Source organism: Calypte anna, chromosome 4B, assembly GCF_003957555.1.
Source record: "Calypte anna isolate BGI_N300 chromosome 4B, bCalAnn1_v1.p, whole genome shotgun sequence".
NCBI lineage: Eukaryota > Metazoa > Chordata > Aves > Apodiformes > Trochilidae > Calypte > Calypte anna.
Window position 1 is genome coordinate 21,195,583 of NC_044249.1, and position 19,885 is coordinate 21,215,467.

The following is a 19,885-nucleotide window of genomic DNA, read 5'->3' on the forward strand; positions in this document are numbered from 1 at the left end:
CTCTGCTGGCATGAGAGGAACAGACATCAATTGGGCTTCTGATGCTCAGCATCCTCAAAAGAAGGGCAGGGGCTGCAACTTGACAAGAGCTACTCAAGCATACAAAAATGAGCCTGACCTTCCAGGAGTCACAGGACCAGCTGTCTCAGGGCAGATTCCTTTCAATTTATTGTGAAGATTCAGAAACCACAGACCACATTCCTGACCACTCTTGGCAACCCAAGAGCCCCAAATTTACTTCTTACAGATGAAACTTTTGCTCATGTGATGTTGAGGCCAAGAGCTGCAGGCTCCTGTCTCACAGTCCCTGAGACCTTTAGAGGAAAGGAAAGACTTGGCAGGACAAAGAGGGGACTGAGGGGTAGTTCTGTAGTTAGAGAGGGTCACATCCTTGTTCAGAGGACTCTGTGACTCTGCTTTTCAGATAAAGGAGTCCTTCAAACATGAGCAGTAAGAGGCCATGCCTGAAAGGTTTGAAGTAATTCATAAGAAAAGGGTCACAGAAACATCTAGTATAAAAAAAAAATCATAGGAAGGAGGAAGAGAGAAGGAGGAAGAGAGAAGGAGGAAGAGAGAAGGAGGAAGAGAGAAGGAGGAAGAGAGAAGGAGAGAGATTGAGAGAAGGAGGAAGAGAGAAGGAGCAAGAGAGAAGGAGCAAGAGAGAAGGAGCAAGAGAGAAGGAGCAAGAGAGAAGGAGCAAGAGAGAAGGAGCAAGAGAGAAGGAGCAAGAGAGAAGGAGCAAGAGAGAAGGAGCAAGAGAGAAGGAGGAAGAGAGAAGGAGCAAGAGAGAAGGAGCAAGAGAGAAGGAGCAAGAGAGAAGGAGCAAGAGAGAAGGAGCAAGAGAGAAGGAGCAAGAGAGAAGGAGCAAGAGAGAAGGAGCAAGAGAGAAGGAGCAAGAGAGAAGGAGCAAGAGAGAAGGAGCAAGAGAGAAGGAGCAAGAGAGAAGGAGCAAGAGAGAAGGAGCAAGAGAGAAGGAGCAAGAGAGAAGGAGCAAGAGAGAAGGAGCAAGAGAGAAGGAGCAAGAGAGAAGGAGCAAGAGAGAAGGAGCAAGAGAGAAGGAGCAAGAAAAAAAAAAGCTTACTTGCTGAGCAGAAAAAGCTACACAAGTGATATGATGCTTTCTGAAAAGACTTTCAGGTAGATAAACCCCAGTATGAGAGGGCAGAGGAAGGAAGACACCGTGAAAAGCTCGTGCCTGGCTTTATTTTCAACTTCAATCCTTGCAAAGCCAAGAGGAATCCTCCCTGATCATGGAGATCCTTATCCCAACACCAGGGCAGGCTCCAAGCCTTCCAGCACCAGCAGGATTTTGGGCATTATCCAGGAGATACAAGGAGCAAAGAATCCCTACAGGTGGGCAGGCAGCAAAATTCACTTCCTAACAGAGAGAATAACTCCAGCAGATGAAACAAACCTGATTCATCCCTCTTTAATTGCAATTAAAAATCACAAGCAAATTCTGCCCCTTGGTACAGGTTGACCTGAGCCAAGCACCAAACCCAAGCCACAATTTACCTTTTTTGCTTTTTTTTTTTTTTCCACCCAATTTGCTTTTTTATAGTCAGCATCTGGCTAAATGTTTTCAGGGTCTCTTTGCAACCCAGGGACTGACATCACCTCACTGTAAAAAGAAGGTGGGCTGGAGGATGATGCCATTTCATCTGCTGCAGGCTCATAAATAAAAAAAAAGCCACTGAAAAATGTGTCATTCCAACTGCACCACGTACATTTGTCCAGCTGTGAAATGTGAGTAGGTGGCTATTACAGAAGCAATCCCTGGAAATCAAGGTACATCTACACGTTGACAGGGGGAAGCAATTCTGCTCATCAACCTGACAGTTCTATTTTACTTGAATTGCTTGAATTTCTGCAACGTCCTTGTTTTGAAAGGTGAGGGTAAGAGTTGGCCTTGCTTTGCTGCATCAAGAAGTTAATTACCAAGAGACAGGGACTGAAGCTCCTTGAGCCTATTAATTGTACATTTACTGCATGAAAATTGAGCCAGATGGACATTCTAGGAAACATCTGACTATTCATGTTCCTAATTCTTTGAAATTGCCAATGCAAAGCAGGTTTAATTATCCTGATCTGCAGCACAGCAGCAGGAGGTGTCAAAGCCCTGACTGAAAAAGAAATTATTAAAAAAAAGCACCTTTCAGCAGTCAAAACACACAGTAAGGATTGAAGGATTGCTGCTCAGAAGTTGAGTTCATAAAAATCTCAAAGCTCTACAAACTAATGACCTCAAGATGGGGTTTCACTTGCAGCTGCTGGACTCTGCCCAATTTTCTGCAGATGGACAGAAGATGAATCTTCCCTGAAGTCCTGGGAAGAGTAAATTAGAGTACAAGCAAGGCTAAGAACTGAGCTGGAAAAGGAAACCCCCTCAGTTACTGATTTTTGGAGCAGAAAAGCCAAGCATATGCTCAGACTAGAGAGGAATGAAGAAACAAATCAAGGGCTCAGAACTTTCCCTTCTCTTGTTCCTTTCAGCTCGTTTCCCAAGAAGTGCAAAGCTCTCGGAAGGAAACATCCACAGACACAACAAGATGTTTTTATGCCTCTTTCATGCCTTCCCATCCACCACTGACACTAAGAGAGACTTCAAAAGCATCAGAGCTGCCAACCCAGGTCATGAAGTCCTGAACCATCCAAGTCAGGGTGCAAGTGGGAGCTGAACTTTTGCACCAAGGTGGTTTTCAGGAATGAAACCTGCTGCAGAGTGATGCAGAAGCTACCCCACCCTCTAACCTAGGGCAGCAGAGGCACTGAAGGGAAAAGGCCTGATTGCAATCCCTGCATTTCCCCTCTTCCCTCTGGAACTCTGACAAACAAGGTGACCACTGCAACCACGTGGGGAGTCCAAGGTTTGGGACATGCTCCATCCAACCCACAGTCAATGTTTTAGCAGGGTTAAGCTCTGTGCTACTTTAGACAACCAGAAAGACAAAACCTGCTCTTCAAATCCCATTTTTCCATTCAAAAAATCCTATTTTTTTTGTCCTGAGTGTCATTTTTCCAGTGCCTCAAAGGCTTCCTTCTAAGCATTCCTGCATTACAGGGAGCTTTGGAGATTTCCCTCCTGGCAAAACACCATCACCAAATCTCAAGGATGCTGCCAGAAGACACTTGTCTAAATCTCAGGAGCTGGTTAAGGACCTCCTGCAGGACATGGAGGAACCCACATCACCAGATAAGCCTTATCACCTATCACAGCTTAATGCCAAAGACACAGGTAGAGAAAAATAGGAGGGAACAGACTAAATCTCAGCTCTCCTCTCTTAACTTCACTCTCCCTCCTCAAGAGGTGAAGGGATAAAGCAGAACACACCATTGAAGCTCATCCTAAAAACCTCAGGCACCTCAAATTTCCCCCCAGGCACTACATTCATAAATGTTTATTCCTCAGGGTTGTACCAGAAAATACACACTGAAGAATAAGAGCCAGAAATTGGAAGGGGCTTCAGGAACCTCATAGCTGAGTCCAGGTGGAATTCCCTCCTTCACTCAAACAAACCTCAGACTTTAAAAAAAAATAACCTACAGTTTAATTGAGGTTTAATACTGATGCACAGACACTTTGAGCCCATCTGACAAGACCAGCTGACATTAGGTACCACCTTTTTCTTTAAAAAAGAAAGCAGAATGCAATAAACAAAGGTTGTGGTCATCAAGAGAAAACTACACATCAAATCGTGTTCATCCTGACTCAAAAGGAAAATTTTTAGGTATTCTTAGGCTCAGCAGGATCCTATTGTTTATCCTCAGGTACTCCTGCTAGGAAAAATCTATTATAAGCCATCCGTATTGCTGAAGTTCTGGACCAAAGGTCTGGAAAACTCTTCTTTGATTCCTAGGTGTGCAGTAAAATCTACAAGACTTCTACAGTCCAAAGTAGACCTAAAACTGATAAATTCCTAATCTGGAGGGAAAAAAAAGAGAGCAAGATGATGCTTTTCTTTCTGACAAGACCAGATGACATTAGGTACCACCTTTTTCTTTAAAAAAGAAAGCAGAATCCAATAGACAAAGGTTGTGGTCATCAAGAGAAAACTACACATCAAATCGTGCTCATCCTGACTCAAAAGGAAAATTTTTAGGTATTCTTAGGCTCAGCAGGATCCTATTGCTCATCCTCAGGTACTCCTGCTAGGAGGCATCTATTACAAGCCATCCATATTGCTGAAGTTCTGGACCAAAAGTCTGGAAAACTCTTCTTTGAGTCCTGGGTGTTCAGTAAAATCTACAAGACTTCTTCAGTCCAAAGTAGACCTAAAATTGATAAATTCCTTATCTGGAGGAAAAAAAAAGAGAGCAAGATGATGCTTTTCTTTTTGACAAGACCAGCTGACATTAGGTAACACCTTTTTCTTTAAAAAAGAAAGCAGAATCCAATAAACAAAGGTTGTGGTCATCAAGAGAAAACTACACATCAAATCGTGTTCATCCTGACTCAAAAGGAAAATTTTTAGGTATTCTTAGGCTCAGCAGGATCCTATTGCTCATCCTCAGGTACTCCTGCTAGGAAGCATCTATTACAAGCCATCCGTATTGCTGAAGTTCTGGACCAAAAGTCTGGAAAACTCTTCTTTGATTCCTGGGTGTTCAGTAAAATCTACAAGACTTCTACAGTCCAAAGTAGACCTAAAATGGACAAATTCCTAATCTGGAGGAAAACAGGAAAAAAAGAGAGCAAGATGATGCTTTTCTTTCCTCTCCCAGATCATGATGGGTAGGGATAATTCAATGGTGCTTTGTGCAGCATGTGCAAAAAACCAGTTCCACAAAAAAACCAAGTGACAAAACATCTGCTGGCCCTACAAACACCTTATTATCATCCTGCCCTTAATCTGTTTATCTGCCTAAACCAAAACCCCAGGATGCTTCTCAGATTGAGGACTGAGCAACTCCAGCCATCCTAAAAAGGCCTCTTTGTAACTCAGAACTCTTTGATGATGCAGCTGTGGTTGTCTGGGGTGCAGATACTTGGATAGCTCAAATCCCCAGTGTTTGGTACACTGCTGCTTTGGGACTCTCCAGGAATCTCAGTCTTCATCACCTCTGCTCTTGGTGCTTTCTATCAGATGCTTTATGCTCCATCTGCTTTTCATTCCATGCTGCTCCTTAAAGAATTAATCCCAATTTCTGGTTTCTGGGAAGAAATGGGACATACTAACATACCTAAGGTTTTTAGAAACCCTTTTTTTCTTTTTTTCCCCCATATCCTTTTTGAGAGCACAAATGCTCCTAAGGGGAGTACTCCACATTTGAGCTGCAGTAGCTCTCCAGTTTCACTTGGCTCACTGCTGCCTCTTCCACTCTCTGGAAATGGGATAATCATTCCTGCTAATGGCCAAAGTGTCTGCAGGACCATCCCAGGATGGGGTTGTGATGGGACCCAGGACACTGAGAGCCACAGCAGACACTGCTCTGTCTTCAGATGAACATGGGTCCCCACAAGGTGCTTCTGCAGCACTTCAATGAGAAGTTAATTTGATGAAATGGTAATGACAAGTTTATAATTTATAATGAAAAGACTTTTGACAGCCTTACAAAGCAATCATCCTAGAGGTGAAGTGTTCTGAACCTGCTCCAACCAGGGCTCAGGTGATCATCTTCTTTTCTTATGGCAACTCCCAAGGAGAGAGCCCTCAGCAGAGGGTTTGAGCTAAGGAGGGATTAGCAGTAGGAAGGTAACTGATAAAGCTCCAAGATTCTCCCTGCTTACACTCTGTGTCTTCATTTTATAAACACTGTTGGGGTTTTTATACTTTTTCTACTTTATACTTGGGCTTTCTACTTTTTTCTACTTATTCAACCCAATGAGAGACTGAGCAGGTCCTGATGTCAGGCTGAGGCTCTGTAACCACACCTTGTCCTCCAGACTTCCCACAGCCTTTGAAAAGCTCTGAAAGGTTGGAAGTGAAAAGGGAGAAAGTCACTCTTAAAACCAACAAGGCCACTCTGGGAGCTATATAAAGCCTGAAACCTGAGGCTCAGTGTTGCTGCTCCTGTGATCTGGCTGCAGCAGACAAGCTATATCCTGTTTTTACAGGCCCTGTGGTGAGGTTAATGCAGCTCAGATTTTGTTTAGGTCTTCTCAACTCCCTCAGCATCATGATGATTGCTATTGATTCCTGGCCTAATAGGAAGGGCCTATTAGGTCAGGACTAATTAGGTTGTAATAAGTTGATCTACACACAGCAACCATTTCATCACCTCGTTCATAATAAATAAAATAAAAGAAAAATTCAAATCCTCATCTACCTACAGACAGGGTAGGGAACACTGCAAGGTTCTCATTTGCAACGTGCCAAGCTGCCTCTTCACAGCTTTTATCAAAACAGTCTTATTTCAAAGAAATAAAAGAGAGCTATTACCCGTATCAAAGCACACAAAGCATGCTGTAAACAGGACATCTCATCACCAAAAACTCAGAATCAAGCCAATGCTTCCACAAACACTGCCCAACTCACCATCAGTGAAGTCCAAAGCGTACATTGGAAGTCTTTGTGCAATGTCATCAGCAATCCCCTTGCCAACATTGAGAAACTCTTGCAGCTAGAGAAAGGAAGGAAGTGCTGTGTCAGTTGAAAGGCTCATGTATTGTTAAAGAGCTAAACCTCCTTATTCACCACTGAGAGGAGCAGAACTGGGCAGTTTGAATAGGGCATTCAAATCAGAGATGGTAACAATCATAAAAATAAACCCTTCACCCTTCAATTGATACCCTCAAAAGCATTGTGAAAGGAAGAAAATCCCCCAGACCACCCTGTTTCCTCCCTTCCTTCCCTTTCCCTCCCTCCTATATCCATCTCTGCATCCCTGCTTTGCAGGTGAAGGATGCACAGTGGGGAAGTGACTTGCTAAAAACCCCCAGGCTCACACAGGGACAGACCCTGGGTACTTAGGGGGTAAAACATGAGCTCAGAGATGACTTTCCCACCCCTCCAACCAACACTTAGATGGTTAAATGCCACCATAAAAAACTCTTCTCCCAAATCCACATGAAGCCTCTAAAAAGGGATCCCCAGCAAATGCTCCCTCCCTTGGCACTGGCAGGGAAAAGGGAGATGCTGTCTGCATCCCAAAACCTCAGGGAAAAGGAACAACCAGGAATAACTTCATCTCACCAAACTGTAATTTCAGCCCATTAAAAGGCAGTCAGATGGTTCTGAAAGGGTTCCAAAAAAAAAAAAAACAACCCAAATAATCCTTTTTATTTCTGGACTGCTCCTTATTCGCCACTGAGAGGAGCAGAACTGGGCAGTTTGAATAGGGCATTCAAATCAGAGATGGCAACAATCATAAAAATAAACCCTTCACCCTTCAATTGATACCCTCAAAAGCATTGTGAAAGGAAGAAAATCCCCCAGACCACCCTGTTTTCCTCCCTTCCTTCCCCTTCCTTCCCTCCTATATCCATCTCTGCATCCCTGCTTTGCAGGTGAAGGATGCACAGTGGGGAAGTGACTTGCTAAAAACCCCCAGGCTCACACAGGGACAGATCTTGGGTACTTAGGGGGTAAAACATGAGCTCAGAGATGACTTTCCCACCTCTCCAACCAACACTGTTAGATGCCACCATAAAAAACTCTTCCCCCAAATCCACGTGAAGCCTCTAAAAAGGGATCCCCAGCAAATGCTCCCTCCCTTGGCACTGGCAGGGAAAAGGGAGATGCTGTCTGCATCCCAAATCCCAGGGAAAGGGAACAAGCAGGAATAACTTCATCTCACCAAACTGTAATTTCAGGCCATTAAAAGGCAGTCAGATGGTTCTGAAAGGGTTCCAAAAAAAAAAAAAAAAACAACACAAATAATCCTTTTTATTTCTGGACTGCTCCTTATTCACCACTGAGAGGAGCAGAACTGGGCAGCCTGAATAGGGCATTCAAATCAGAGATGGTAACAATAAAAAATAAACCCTTCACCCTTCAATTGATACCCTCAAAAGCATTGTGAAAGGGAAAAAAACCCCCCCAGACCACCCTGTTTTCCTCCCTTCCTTCCCCTTCCTTCCCTCCTATATCCATCTCTGCATCCCTGCTTTGCAGGTGAAGGATGCACAGTGGGGAAGTGACTTGCTAAAAACCCCCAGGCTCACACAGGGACAGACCCTGGGTACTTAGGGGGTAAAACATGAGCTCAGAGATGACTTTCCCACCTCTCCAACCAACACTGTTAGATGCCACCATAAAAAACTCTTCCCCCAAATCCACATGAAGCCTCTAAAGGATCCCCAGCAAATGCTCCCTCCCTTGGCACTGGCAGGGAAAAGGGAGATGCTGTCTGCATCCCAAATCCCAGGGAAAGGGAACAAGCAGGAATAACTTCATCTCACCAAACTGTAATTTCAGCCCATTAAAAGGCAGTCAGATGGTTCTGAAAGGGTTCCAAAAAAAAAAAAAACAAAACAAAAAAAAAACAAAGCCAAAAACCAAAACCCCAAACTACTCCTTTTTATTTCTGGACTGGGGGCTTGCAAGGTGCAGGATGATTATTTATATGATCTGATGCTCAGCACAGGCAGCAAGGAGCTTTTCAGAAATGTGTGACAGCTGCTGTTGACTTACAGCCTCCCAGTTCTCACAACTACATCCTTATGGAAAGCACATGGAAAGCATCAGAGTAGGTAACACTTGCAAATGAGGCACCTGTCAGGTTTGGTTTTTTTTTTTTCCTGTTGTCCTCAGCTCAAAGGAAACACAGACTACCCTGAAAATCAAATGAACCTTTATACAGTGCTGATTTCCACAGTGCTGGCTCAGCTAGAACATTGCATGGTTGCTGAAGAACTAGAGACTTCCAACCTCTTGTAAGGACTGCAAGGGGGTGGTGGTGAGGGAACCACAGATCCAAGATTCACCCCCAAACAGCATGGGCATCTCCCTCACACTGTGGCTGGTTTTATGTGAACATGGATAAAAATTACTTCTTTCTACACAGTTTTTGCCCTTTCTGGTGGTACCCACCTGCCTCTAGTGCCTCAAAATCAGAGCTAGAAATAGCACAGAAAAAATCTCCCTCAGAAGGAACACACCAGGCACAGCAAACACAAGGAAGGGATTGGGTTGATTAGTGGGACCAGCCCTCTTATCAGTGATTATCACCTACTTAAGTCAACTCTGGTTCCCTTTGCATTTTGCCACTACACCTGTATTATTTCAGGAGACTTTCAGCTCCCTAACATGAACAACCAGGATGAAGACAGCCACTAGGATATCATCTGCATTTTAAGCATTTCCTGGAGAAAACCATGAGCTTAAATCATATTTGGAGGCATATTTGGACATCAAAGCCACATGCACTTGAAAAGCAATTTAATTTCCACCCTCCCCTCCCTTCAAGAAAGACATTCCTGAAGGCACCAGTCAGCCAGAGAGTCACAATAGCTTTCATGACTAATATGTTTACTTGTCTTGCTGTACTGAATACAGGGAAAATGATGCTCAGGGTATCTCATTTTCTGGGGAAGAAGCCACCTACTTGGTGCTGGCCTGGGGTGGGAAGGGAAGGGGCACCCATGCACACCCATGGGTTCTGAGCAGCACTGAGTGTGCAGAAAAAAACCAGAATTGCCTCAGTTCTCATCCTGCAAGGCAGCCAGAGAAGGGGAGGCACAGGGCTGTGTGTCCAAGCCCCCCATGATTCCTTCAAGCATTTATTTCTTTGCATGTGGGGAGGTTGAGCCAAGGGTGGGGCCTGGAGATGCCAAATGAAATCTCATCAGGGCTAAGCATGGGGAAAGCTGTTTCTTCTGGATGGTTAATCATAGAATCATAGAATCATAGAATTAGCCAGGTTGGAAGGGACCTCAGAGATCATCTAGTCCAACCCTTGACCCACCGGAGCAGTTGCTAGACCATGGCACTGAGTGCCACATCCAGTCTTTTTTTTAATCCTCCTCTTCCTTTCCTCTCTGCCCTACCCAACCTCACACTCACCTTGGGTTGCACTCAGAGAGAAGAACAAACTTTACTGACCTCTGAAACCTTTGGTGGTTTCACTTTTATCTCCCAAGCTGCCCACCAGGCATCTTCTCTGTCTAACCCTACTCCAGCCACCTTTCAGCCTGGCTTTTGCCTCCTGCCATCTCCTGAGCTTGCACCTCACGAGGTTTCCAAAAAATCTTGAAAGGGACAATGCTGACACTTCATTCCTGCCCTTTTTTTTCCTTTGCTTCCTCATGCACTCCAGTGCTTGGAATTTCTTGGACTGCCATTCCCTGTTTCCCTCTCCTTTAGTGGGTCAAAGCTTGGCTGACCCAGTGGATTTCCACTCCTGCTCATGCTAGCACCATTCTCATGACTTTTTGATTTAACATCCTTCTACCAGCATCACCAAACCCTCCTTCAGGTTCCTCTTACTCTGCAAGCCCTGCCAGGGCTTTTTTTTTTTTTTTTTTGCCCATGTTGCTCCCAATATATGAAGAGCAAAAAGAAACAGAAAAAACCAATCTGAGCCCCAGTTCATGAATTTTCTACTTTCCATTTTACAACCCCCTTCATGTTTTCTGCTACAAATGACCAGTGCTGGGGTTAGAGGCTAAACCAGCACTAGGAGCTAACACAGCCAAAGGGAAAACTCCTGCTCCAACACCACCAACTCCTTCTCAGTCCTCCCCTAAAGTCCTGGGGGGCTGCACAACTCTTTTACACAGGGACACACATTATTCTCCATCCTGCCCATGCTGACACTGGCCCACCCCTCTCAATACATCCACAAAGGTATCAAACAGACACACACACAAAAATAAAATAAAAATCACAGCCTGAAAGCATCACAGCTGTTAATGGCTCCTCCATGAATAAAACCACTGTGAGATGCCTCAGTAAACAAGAGGATTTCAGGCTGACTTAATTCTGACTGAGTATGTAGCCTTGCCTAAATAATCCACCCAGATGAGCCAAAGCAAACTGACTCCTGAGGAGGCACAGCACAGCTTTCTACTGTCCATGGCCCCTAAAGGATTTTAGCAGGGGTGAAAATGAGCAGTTGCAAAAATCCCACAGAGCATCTGAGGCCCATTTCTCCCCCATCACCAAGGGATAAAGGGAAACAGGCTTTTTTTTGGTTTTTTTTTAATGCTACTCCATCCTCCTGAGGGCTCACTTGTAATAACACTGAGGCTCCAGATTGGGTTGTTCACAGGTTGCATCTCAAAATAGGTGAGAGCAGGAGTATGAGCTTGTGGTCATATTAAAGGTTTCCTTTCTAGAAGGCTCCTGCCCAGGGCAGGCAGAGGGAGAGGAGATGCTGCCCTGATTCTCAGAGGACTGCAGCCTCTGATCTCAACCCAACCTCACTTCTCCAGCTAAATCTTTGCTTGCCAGGAGCAGAACTCTCCATCCCAGCTCTTAAGGTCTGCACGAGCAAGGTGGGCTGGGAGACAGCTTCTCCCATGAGAGTTACTCCTCCAGCCTGCTGCCTCCTGAGAGCTGAAGGAAAAAATGTTTTTAAAACAACAATTTACCAAATCCAGACCAAAAAAGGTCAATGCCAAGAGCAAGTGCTAAAGAAACAAGTCTCACTAGCTACACCACTACCTTAGAGACACTCAGAATCTGCCTGGCCAAGGCTCCTTGCCCAGGAAGGGAAAGAGGAAACCATCACCAACCTGTGTTGCATCCAGCCCTCCAGCACACCAAACCAGAGCAGAAGCTCCTCTACAGATACTTAAAAAGGATTAATAAAAGGAGACAGTCAGACACTTCACTGCTCTAACAAAAACTCCTTTGAATGGCCAAGTGCAAAGGATATAACCAACTTTACAAAGTTACATTGCTTGAATTACTCCAAATTACCACTCTGAAAGATCTGACTTTAAAGAGGGTTTCAGGACTTGTTCTGCAAACTTAGGAGCAGGTATTGGGTCTAGGAAAGTTCAAAGTGCCACCTATAAGCATGGGGATTCTGTAGGGAAAACATGAGCTTTGAATGTTTTTGATCAAACCCCCTTAAGTCTATTCCAAGTTAAAAAAAAAAAAAAGTGGTAAGTTACCCAGTTAAGCAGCTTCTGAACTGTAGGCAACCCAAAGCTGTAAGGTTATTTGTAATTCAGAGGCAGGAGCTGGAGATGCCACTGCTTGTTTTTCAGGTATGCTGTCTGGTTAAAGAATGAATTTCTGAACGGAAAAGCAAAGTGATGACCAACACACAGGAAATTCCAGAAAAGAAAGCTGAGTTACAGCATTTCCCTCAAACTTGAAAGTCCAAAGCAAGTAATGTTTTACAGAGCTCCAGATCAAACAGTGAGAAGCCAGGCCAACTACTGACAGGCAACTTTTAAGTGATATTACCTTACAGGGATGGCCAAGAAGCCTTTTTGGCCGCAGGAAAGACAAGCAGCAGTTTCCTTCAGAGACTCCTGATTGTAAGGATTAAGTGCTTTGCACTGACAAGGCACAGTGATCCATTAATCCCACCCTTGACTAAGCATCTGGAATCCAAGTCCTGTGACCATTTCAACCCCCTAGTGCTCTGCATCCCTTCAGCACCTGCCCTCTTTGAAGTGTTTTGGGAGATTTACAACAGGAGCCATTTGGAGAAACCTCAGTGCCAAGAGCTTGCTAGGAGAGCAAGGAGGTTGGTAGGAGAGCCCCAACGAGGCAAGCAGCACAAGAGCTTCATCTCTTTACTCAAATCCTTTGAATTTAGGCATTTTGGACAGCCCTGAAGTTGGGGGGGCCATGGGGGACTTGGGCAGCCTTACCTTCAGTGGTTTAGGACCATTTGACTTGTGCCCATCACTCATCCCTGAGGGTCTCTGATTCACTGCCGTCAGCAGCTGGCGCTGGTGGACTAAGGCATCCTTGAACTCATCATCAGTTTTGGTTTCCAGGAGCTTTTGCCGAAAGGTTATGTCTGAAAACATTGTGGCAAAGGTCCTGCCCACTTCTGTGGCCGTTTTGGTACTTTTCTGAGCAGGAAGAGACACACAAAAAAAGAAGAAAAAGAGAGATTGGAAAAAACGATGTAAAACTATTTAATTCTGAAAGGTAAAATCGTTGCTTTCCCTCACTGGGGACTACATGAACAGAAAGCTACTCCACTTCTAGGACTTCTCCCAGGTGGAGATTGTTGCAGACCAACACACCAATACAAGCAGGATGCTGTGAAGGTATCAACACCCAACCCTGACCAGAAGCACCGAGCAGTCTTGTTCAACCCATTTCCCAGGACTTGATCCAAAGCTGAATCATGCTGAGCATGCATTTTATCCTCAGGATCCCTTCCAAGCTCCTAAGAGTAGACAAAGAAAGAGTCTTTGCCACCCTCCAGCATCTCAACTTTACTGCTACAGGGGTGGAAAAACACCACAGTCAAGGTTCCCATAGGCAGAAATGTCTTTTGTCTTTTCTGAGACATCTTTGTCTCTTGGTGTCTTCTGGAAGACTGAGACTGTTGTGCAAAACAGCTTCATCAGTTCACTGGTTGGCCTCTCTGGGGTAATTCTGGCAGCAAAAGTAAAAGTTTAGAACTCTCAGCTGAAAGTAACTACAGGCCCAGAGGAATTGGACACAAGCAGTAGTGACCAATCTTCACCAATTGTCTGGAAGGGACAGGAGATTCCCAGATATGAAAATGGAACAAGTGTCTATTTGCAGGCAGTGACATTTCTGCCTGATCTTTGAGGGTCCAAGCTTCAAGAATATCCAAGCCCACTTTCCTAGTGCTCCAGACACCCCAGATATTAGGTACAAAGGCAAAAGTAAAGGAGATTGAGCTCCTCATCCCCCCCACAAATGCACCAAATCCAAACGCTGCAAATCCTGATGTGCTCAGCTGCTTGTCCAGCATCTGTCAGGATGACAAGTAAGATACTTGCCAAGGCAAAACTGTGCAGAGTCATAGCTCATTAAGAGCTCCTTTTATGCAAAGTTTTAACCTTCCAGCCTTAGCTACACTGAACACTCATCATATACAGCAGCTGCTAGAGACACCCAAACCACCACCACCCTTCTTTGGACAGCTTCCAAGCTCCTTGCATTACTGTGAGGAGTTGTAGTGAGCATATGTGATGGATCTGAATTAGTTTTTATGATTTGAAACAAAGTGGATGAACTTCATTAACACAACCAAATAATTCAGTGCTGCTTGACACAGAGGCATGGACACCTGGGTGGCATTGCACTAATCCCAAAGTCATCACTTCCCCTCTCCTCCATCACCCTGTCTCCAACCCAAGGGAACCCTTCAGACATGCTTACTAAGTTGTGTTCAATTTAAGCTTCCAGGGAAGGTTTTAGATTTAAGTGAAGATGATCTGGGAATTGCTTTCATGGTTTTGAAGCTTTTCAGACTCAACCAGTCTGGATTTGCCAAGGGGAGGTTTGTTCTTTCACCCCTAAACAGCAGCAGAGTCCTTGGGCTGGATGCTGCAAGGGGTTACTTCAGGCTGCCCAGTGATGCTCCCTTTCTTTGCTTTCCTAGAGACATAAATGGTTTAGAGGAAGAGTGCAGATATTTGTGAGGGAACTCAGGTTTTTTTTTTCCATCCTACAACACAACAGATGCCCATTTTCTGGGCTTTTTTTTTCACACCCTCCTCCCCCCCAAGCCAGACTCGTTTAATCTTTTACTGTCAGCAGGTTAATTATTTTAACTGCTGTACCAGAAATGCGTACTTAGGGCTGGCTGGATAAACTCATTTCAAATAAAAAGCCTATTGGCAACTGCAGCTCTGCTTGGCCTCCAACACCATTTCCTTAATTTGATGCTGTCCACTGGAATTGCAAACTCTCAGGTTCCAAGCGGATGCAGAGCTGTTTGCTGGGTGCTTTGCACGTAGCTGGCTGGAGATAAGCAAAGTGCTGCACAATGAAAAGAGAGAGATCAATGCAGAGCTTCAGTTGTTTGCCTCCTGCTTTTTCAGAAGGAGCATCAATATGTTTTCAGCCTGTTGGGTTCGAGAGCCATGCCAAAAAAGCCTTGGAAATGCTGTCAGCTGGGAAAAGATCTGCCATGAATCCTGGGAAAGAAGGAAACACCAGTATTTCCATTTAAACAAGGGTGGTGGTGGTGGTGGTGGTGGAGGGGAGGAGGAGACCAGACCAGACCAGACGAGAAGGTCCCAAGGTCACACAGATCACATTGTGGGCAGGAAACCAAATCAGGATATGTTCTGCTCCAGACAAGGTCCCCAACCTCTCCAGCACCTCCCAGAAGCACAGCCCTGGTAGCCCCAAGGTGTAAACAGTGTGAAAAGGTCCTGAGCTTTGATCTGGTCAACTATTAGCTAGAAAACACACCATCTTGATTGAGCCAGTGCTTTCTAGGAAGACAGGACAGGGATCCCCAATTGACCTTGATGCCCCTTGTGACACTGGTGCTGTTTTGAGCACCAAAAGGTGTGAAAACACATCCCAAAAGATCTCAGCACAGCCCCTGACCTTACAAGCACCTCAGCTCCCAAACAAACAGTCTCACCCATACAAAACCATGTCTTTTTCCTGCTTACATCAGTCCATCCACAACCACATCTGCAGTGTAGCTGTCAGTCCCATCAAGAGAGTTGGCAGGGAAGCAACCCAGCCCTCACAGTGGAGCATCAGCTGCTGCCTCACAAGAGCCTTTCCCAAGCATGGCTTTAACCAGGAACAGCCTTTCTTACCTCTAAAAATAATAGCTAAATGGGTCAAGCTGGAAGGGGAGAATCTATGGGGTATTAATTGTACCAAGAAGGTCCCAAAAGCACAGTGTATGGAGGCTCAAGACACTCCTGATGTGCAGTGTCCTCCTCCCAGTCAGGATAGGGGCTATTCCCCATCATGCTGGAGATGAGGATGCAGCTGGCTCATCTACCTCTCACAGACACAGAAAAATTCATCCTGACAACTGCTGAGAACTTCTCAAGTGCTTTCACAACCCTTGTGTTTTACAAATAATACGTTGCCATTGACCCTAGAAGGAGAAAGGAGGAGAAGCGACCTCAGGAGAACCCTCTGAAGGAGCAGAGCAAACAAGAGAGTGCTACTACTCACCATTTTAGGAGGAGCCAGGACTAATATCACAAATCTCACTTCACAGGAGTTTTCCCCCCAGTTCTGAGGCTTCTCCAGGCGGCTGATGCAAACGTGACGTCGCTGAAGGGATTTTATAGTGCAACTGTCAAGGGAGATGGCATGGTTACACGTGGCAATGGGACCCAGGGCACACTCTCTCCTGGTGCACAAGGCTTCCAAGCACACAGTTCAATTTTGTATTTCTCAAAGTGTTGTTGGGGATGTGCTGAATTCTCCCTCTTCCCCCACCTGCCTTTGAAGAGCCAAGAAATCACGACAGAAGGCAACATACCTGGGACTACAGAATTGTGTTACAGAAGCTTCTGCAAAAAACCCAAACACCCTTAGACAAAAAAAACCAACACCTACTACTAGAAAGCAGCTTACACTTCATTTCACCTGATCTTCCAAAGTACTTCTGGAGACATTAAGGCAAGATGCCAAACCAGCATACTTCAATTTATTTGCCTTGAGCAGATCTCTCTCTGGATGACTTATCCCGTTTCCTCTCTGCTGTTATTTTTCTCCTTTCTGCTACAGGTGCATTCCAAAACCCAAGCTAACCTCTTTGCTCAAGATCTCCAGAGGCTGTAGCAGGCAAGATGATTGCTCAGAGGGAAATCCTTGGCTGCAATCCATCCAACCCCTCTAGGCATGTGACAGCTGCTTAACTCCCTAACAGAAACCAACAACAAGTTGTTTGAAATAAACAGAGACATCAACTGTGGAAGCCATGAAAAGACCAGGCCTGTTTCCACCCTGGGATATTTAAGCAGAGCTGTGATCAGAGTAACCCTCGTTTTTCCTGCTGGGAAATTCCAACAAAGCAGCCAAATGGTTTGGTGCAGTTGCAGGAAGAAGTTGACATCAGCCCAGACTTCAGGTCCCTTGTTCCCCCCGAGGCCACCTCAGCTCCTCTGAAAAGCACTGAGATACAGAGATTTTACACAATGACACCAGAAGAAAGATGGAATTGTGTTTTCCTGCCTCAGAGTGAATTTTTTTTTCTGGTTTAAAGTCCCTCAGATTGGTTGCTCCCTTTTATTCACCTAGCAAGTGTCTATCACTTCAAGTAAAATGGCCCTTAAATGACCTTTTTACTTTTTAGGAAGTAAATTAAGGGCCATTTTTCCTAATGGTGCATTAGCTCTTCAGTGCTGGTGGACAGGGAGAAAAGTGAAGGTGTCAGATCACTTGAAGGTTCTCCTGTTAATAAAAAGCCTGGAGTCCATGGATTTTCCCTGTTGGCACAAGGAGATCTGTAAGCTGGGCAGCTTTGATTTGCTTGGGAAAAATCAGTGTTGTCTGTGCATATTTAATCTCTTGGAGGGAAGGTCAAGGATTGTTTGAGATCCAAGCTGTAGGTTTAGTTGGGAAGAGAGCTTGCACTCTATTTTCAATTATTATAAAAGAGATTTATTCCCAGCCTTAGCACCTGCCTTGCTCTTCTTCCCTTCCAAAGATGATTCAAGTAGAAAAAGGGATAAGGGGCTGTGGGGGAGAGGAGTTAGGAGAAAAGTGAAATACTGTCATCTTACTTGTGACCTATATTGTTCTAATTAAGCTGTTTGGTTGCCTTTGTCAGATTGATCTGTGTCATTAGGCTGCTTCCAGTCTGTGAGCAGAGAAGAAGCTGTTAAACCCCATAAGGAAATACTTGGTGTGACTAAGAACTTACTATAAAATACAAAGTAGTCCTGATTAGGATGTCTTCAGACAAAGATCTTCAGGAGCCATTACCAGCACAGCTTTCAGGGAGCATAAGTTTGGGAATACATGTCAATTGGGAAGCTATGGGCAAGGAATAGGGAAGAGAAGTTTGGGGGATGAGCCCATTTCACAAGACACCAAGAAACTTGCTGTCACCCTTAACCATTTTTACCTGAAATGCTTTTATTCCACAGTGCTGGAATTCGAGACTTCTCACACCTATGAAACACTCTTTGGTTCTTCTGTAAAAAGTCCCTGGATGCTGACACGTGCATCTGAATCCCAGTATCACACCAGTAAAAGAGTGAAGAATTTTCAGCCTAGTTTAGGGTCAAGGTATGGACACATTTTAAGTGTCCTGACTTGGTTTAGGAAGGGTAAACCAGAATAAAAGCAGATTTAAACATCTGCCACAGAGCTGGTCTGATGCACCTGAGGGGCTTTGTGCAGAATACAGCCTCATCTGCACCAGGCTTGCTCTGTTATTATATCCATTTATTTTTGAGGAAAAAACCCCACCTTTGGGTGTCTCAATAATTTTAGTGCAAGGCCAAGCCACTTTTGCCAAGCATCTCAAGTTTGTCTTCAAATTTAAGCCATTATTTAGCTGACTTCAAGTTGCATCAGGGGAGATTTAGGCTGGATATCAGGAGAAACTTCTTTACAGAAAGGGTTGTTAAGCACTGGAACAGTCTCCCCATGGAGGTGGCTGAGTCTCCATCCCTGATTGTGTTTAAAAATCACATGGATGCAGTGCTTGGAGACATGGTTTAAGGGTGGGTCATTGGGAATAGGGTAATAGGGTTAGGACAAGGATGGACTCTATGATCTTAAAGGTCTTTTCCAACCTGAACAATTCGATGATTCTGGATATGGAATCACAGTTCTCCTTAGTGGACTGTGATAGGACCAGAGAGAATGGATGGAAGCTGCACCAGGGGAGGTTTAGCCTGGATATTAGGAAGTATTTTTTCACTGAGAGGGTTGTCAGGCATTGGAATGGCCTGCCCAGGACAGTGGTGGAGTCATCATCCCTGGAGGCATTTAAAAGGCACTTGGTCCTAGTCCTTAAGGACATGGTTTAGTAGTTGACTGTGGTGTTGGACTGGATGATCTTGGACGTCTCTTCCAACCTAAATATTCTGTGATTCTGTGACTCAAATCCTACTCTCTAGGCTACCACTTGCAGCTCCCACTTTTGTTTTAATTCCAGACTGGAGATATAATACAAACCAAAAGTGCAGTCCCTGCTAGACCAGTGTAAATATTTGTAAAGGACAAAAAAAAAAAAAAAAAAAAGTCACTTGGTTCTCATGGATGTATCTCAAGTTATGCAAGCCTGCAGGTAAAACTCAGCACAGTTCAGACCAAGAGGAGAGCCACTTCCAAAACAAAGCCACTTTTTTTTTCAAGTAGCACTTAAGTAAATTCCCACCAAGGGAAAAAAAAAATAAATTCTAAAGGCTAAATAAGCAAAGCCCTGAAAAACCTGAGAACAAGCAAGACATTTTCAGCTGTCTCTGAACCAACTCTGGTTTGGCCAAAGCCTCCAAGTTCTGTTGGGGTTGAGCTAAATTTGATTCTTCTTTGGTTTGGCCAACAAGCTGCAAAAAAACTTCTTTTCACCCAGTATTAGTCACAGAAGGAAATGCTGGGCTGTGATTTAATGAGATGCCAGGTCGTGTTCTCAGCAATTTTATCTTGATCCTCCAAATAATTGAGCTCATAAAAAGAACATTTAAATTACAGCACTCATTCCTGCCTCTCTCCCTCTTCCCAGGCTGCATATCCAGGCACTGAACGTGGCACTGGGATGGTGGGAATTGGCAATGCTCCACCAAAATCCCTGATCCACCAAGACACACATGCTGCAGGTCTGCCCCACGCCCAAGATGTTATCAGAGTAATAACACGTTTCACAAACAAATCATAAAAAGGGTCAAACTATGGAGGACCCAAGAGAAACACAAACCCTCTTTAAACAGGGCAAGAAAGGAAGTTAATTCAGGAACAAATTATCCCCTGCAGTAAGAAAAAGTGCCCAGCAGAGGTAATCAGCTAGCCAGCCTTTTCCTGTCCTGATGCAGAACAACAATGACACTTCTTGTTCTCATCCCCTGCAAATAAATCTTCCTCTGCAGAGCAGCTCCAGGGACAAGCTTGGAGAAAAT

General features: G+C 44.6%; 1 protein-coding gene across 1 annotated transcript in view; it reads right to left on the reverse strand.

Moving 5' to 3' along the window:
• The window catches only part of SLC4A11 (solute carrier family 4 member 11), a 100,424-nt gene that overhangs the window by 32,767 nt on the left and 47,772 nt on the right, over nucleotides 1–19,885 (reverse strand). The window contains 3 exon segments of the mRNA XM_030450641.1: nucleotides 6,477–6,561; nucleotides 12,713–12,919; nucleotides 15,984–16,107. Of these exon segments, the coding sequence (XP_030306501.1) occupies nucleotides 6,477–6,561; nucleotides 12,713–12,919; nucleotides 15,984–16,107 (416 nt within the window).